General features: G+C 41.7%; 1 protein-coding gene across 1 annotated transcript; it reads left to right on the top strand.

Moving 5' to 3' along the window:
- Window positions 1-607: 607 nt before the first annotated feature.
- Window positions 608-3,115, top strand: LOC137884283 (vesicle-trafficking protein SEC22b-B-like; the record flags this gene model as incomplete). The annotated part of the gene is given in 5 exon segments (XM_068726023.1): window positions 608-796; window positions 2,316-2,425; window positions 2,555-2,565; window positions 2,568-2,714; window positions 3,009-3,115. Coding segments are annotated over 5 exon segments (450 nt in total), but the record flags the coding sequence as incomplete, so codon positions are not given.
- Window positions 3,116-3,121: the final 6 nt, after the last annotated feature.

Below are 3,121 nucleotides of genomic sequence, written 5' to 3'. Positions count from 1 at the left end.
GGTCAACCCAACGGTATTTTTTTAAAGATTCTTCAAATAAACATTTTATAAATAATTTTAGGATGAAAACAAATGTTTGAAATCTTAATATAGTACATTTATATTTCTAAAACTCATAAAATCCGAATTATTGATCATTATTTACAATTCACGATGCTGATTAAACCGTGAAAATTGGAATGGTCCGTTGAAAACAATCTGTCCCTTTATTAGCGTTTTTCCTGGTGCTTTCAGTCGCACCTCGTGGTCTTCCTCAGTGCATGGCCATATGGGGAGGGTACGTGGTCCCATGTCTACTGCTGAAAAAGAGTAATGCGTGGACCTCGAGCTACGTATTTAGTTATTTATTTATTTATTTAATAAGACGGCAACTGTGTAAATTCTACACAATGAGACAGTACTATTAATACAGTAGGACATTACATTAATTAAATAAAGCACGAATAGCCACTATAAACACAAACAGACGTCCAATCTCTGAAGAAAAAACGGTTTTTAAGTAAAAGTGAGACGGAACCTATATTTTGTGGACACTTGGCTCCGCACAACGAGAAGGACGGAACCATTTAGCAGCGACACACAGAAAGCTCTTGCGTTTCCGGCCAGCTCAGCGCGTCAGCCCTGCGGTGTTGTCAGTTTACAGCCCCGTCAGACGCTGGTAACCAGTTTACCTGTAACGTTCACTGGTCCGCGGAGAAACAGCCGGACATCGCGGAGAGAGATGGTTCTGCTGACGATGATCGCTCGGCTGGCTGACGGTCTGCCGTTAGCCGCCTCAATGCAGGAGGACGAACAGGTTAAAATAGCAGCTTTTTTTTCCTTTTTGTTGCTAGCTGTCTGTTTGCTGTTATCACTGCAGCCTGTGAACGCCTCTTTAAGTTGTACAAATGCTAGACTGACACGTTAGCTAACGTAGCTGCTGGAGGCCTGTCTGTATGTACACAGAGCAACTGACTCAGTGTTTGAACCCTCACCTAATCCAGATGCTGCTTCTAGTCCTTTGAGCATTGCATAACTTCACCTGTGAGTTATCTGAGGCTTAACACAGTCTTCAAAATCTGCTTTCCACAGTCGTACATAGCTATATGTTGTACCACAAACAAAGAGGGTTTGCAAAACGTGCTCTTTATCAGTTTGGATTGAATCATTTAGTTAGTATCTGATTAAAGGCACAGTTATCTTTTCCAGCAGAACATTTCAGATTGCAGGTCAATCTATAGATATTTCAGATTTTAGCTGATCATATATATATATATATTATATATATATATATATATATATATATATATATATACATATGATGCATGTATGTATGTTTGACCGATAAGAAACCAGAAACGGTTAAAATGATATCTTTGACGTTTAAAAATAGTGTTGCGTTTACATATCTCGTCCACCAGAGGGCGCTGGCAAACTGTAAAATGGTCTGCTCAGTAGAGGTCTTGCTTGCCATTTTGAAACACCAAATTTTAAGGAATTTCTTATCAGAAGTGTTTGTTTTTTTTGTTTTTTTTAAAGAACACCATCTGGAATGTTAAATAATAGAAAGTCCTAGTGGTTCAGATGTAACGTCCCTTTTCCTATTGCATCATGTCATGAACCCGCCTCAAAGCTCCAATAGACACAAACATAAACTTAACATATGAGAAAATGTTGAAAAAGAAATGGCATTGTGACATGTTAAGTTGTTGCGTTATGTTTGAGCATGACTTACCAGGAGTCTAACATCTCTCCCTTCACTCTCTTGTTTGCTCTCATAAAGGGAAGTGAAAAGGTTTGTTGTGTCTCTGCTCTGTGCTTCCACATCATACGTGTGTACCTGTGACGCTACCGTGTTGCTGTAAAGCATCTTGTCATTTGCTCGAGTCAACAACACCCAGGAAATGGGGAAAAAAAAAACATCCAACCATCCAAAAATTCTGGCCCTACTTCACCACAAACAGCTGGAGTGTGCTTTTTCTTCTTAAAAGCGTCACACGTCTGAGTCTGTCTGTCGTGTTTTTGTGCCAACTATTTATTTCCAGCACGCTTTACAGGGCAAGAAATGCACTCCATCCAGGGAAATAGTGTGAAATCTGAACAGTGGGGGCGCTTGCTATTTTTGCTCGTCTTGTGAACCACTTCAGCAAAAAAAAAAAAAAAACACACTGTCATTTAACTGGTGCTACTAGTGACATTTGCTTGTGAAATGTAGCAAATGTAGCATACAAAAGTCTATTTCTTGCCCTGAGTAAACAGCATATTTTCTGTGTGAGATGCGAGCGAGTCGTGTGGTTACTGATCTGCTTTCTACCCCCCCCCCCCTGTCTGGTCAGATGGGTCGGGACCTTCAGCAATATCAGAGTCAGGCTAAGCAGCTCTTCAGGAAACTGAATGATCAGAGTCCCACACGCTGCACTTTAGAGGCCGGCTCCATGTCATTTCAGTGAGTATATGAACAACATAGAGTTAAAAACGCCGTTTCCTAACACAGTGGCATAGAACATTAAAATTAACATGGAATACTTACAAGTATTTCTGTCACGGTTTCTTCTTCTTCTTCTTCTCCCTGCAGCTATTTCATAGAGAAGGAGTGTGCTATCTTGTGCTGTGCGAAGCCAGCTTCGCTAAGAAGCTGGCCTTTGCTTACCTCGAAGACCTGCAGGCAGAGTTTCATGAGCAGCATGGAAGGAAGGTCCCCACTGTTTCCCGGCCCTACTCCTTCATCGAATTCGGTGAGACGAAAAAAAGAGAGCCAGGAGCAACTGAATCGTGCTTCTCTGGGCCGAAAAAGACTGTTTTTGTTTCAAATGTATGAATGTGTTGAGTCGTGATGACACATTAGATACCCGTCTCTCTTCATTTCAGTGCAGCGCTGCATCACCTGCCAAGAGCAAACAATCAATAGGAGCGAACTCAAATGCCACTCCTCTAGTTTATTATCAGAGAGGTGGATTTGTAGAACAAGTCTACCAGAGCTGTGCCGTTAACTCCTTTTCACATTTCATTTTGTGCCACTCCCTCACCAGACACCTACATCCAGAAAACCAAGAAGTCGTACATCGACAGCCGAGCGAGAAGGAATCTGGGCAGCATCAACACGGAGCTCCAGGACGTGCAGAGGATCATGGTGGCTAACATA

The sequence above is a fragment of the Cebidichthys violaceus genome, unplaced genomic scaffold (assembly GCF_023349555.1).
Source record: "Cebidichthys violaceus isolate CVI_PGR_0920_01 unplaced genomic scaffold, fCebVio1.0.p SCAF_37, whole genome shotgun sequence".
NCBI classification, from domain to species: domain Eukaryota; kingdom Metazoa; phylum Chordata; class Actinopteri; order Perciformes; family Stichaeidae; genus Cebidichthys; species Cebidichthys violaceus.
The sequence above is the reverse complement of the archived record's forward strand: the minus strand, read 5'-3'. Positions and strand labels throughout refer to the sequence as shown.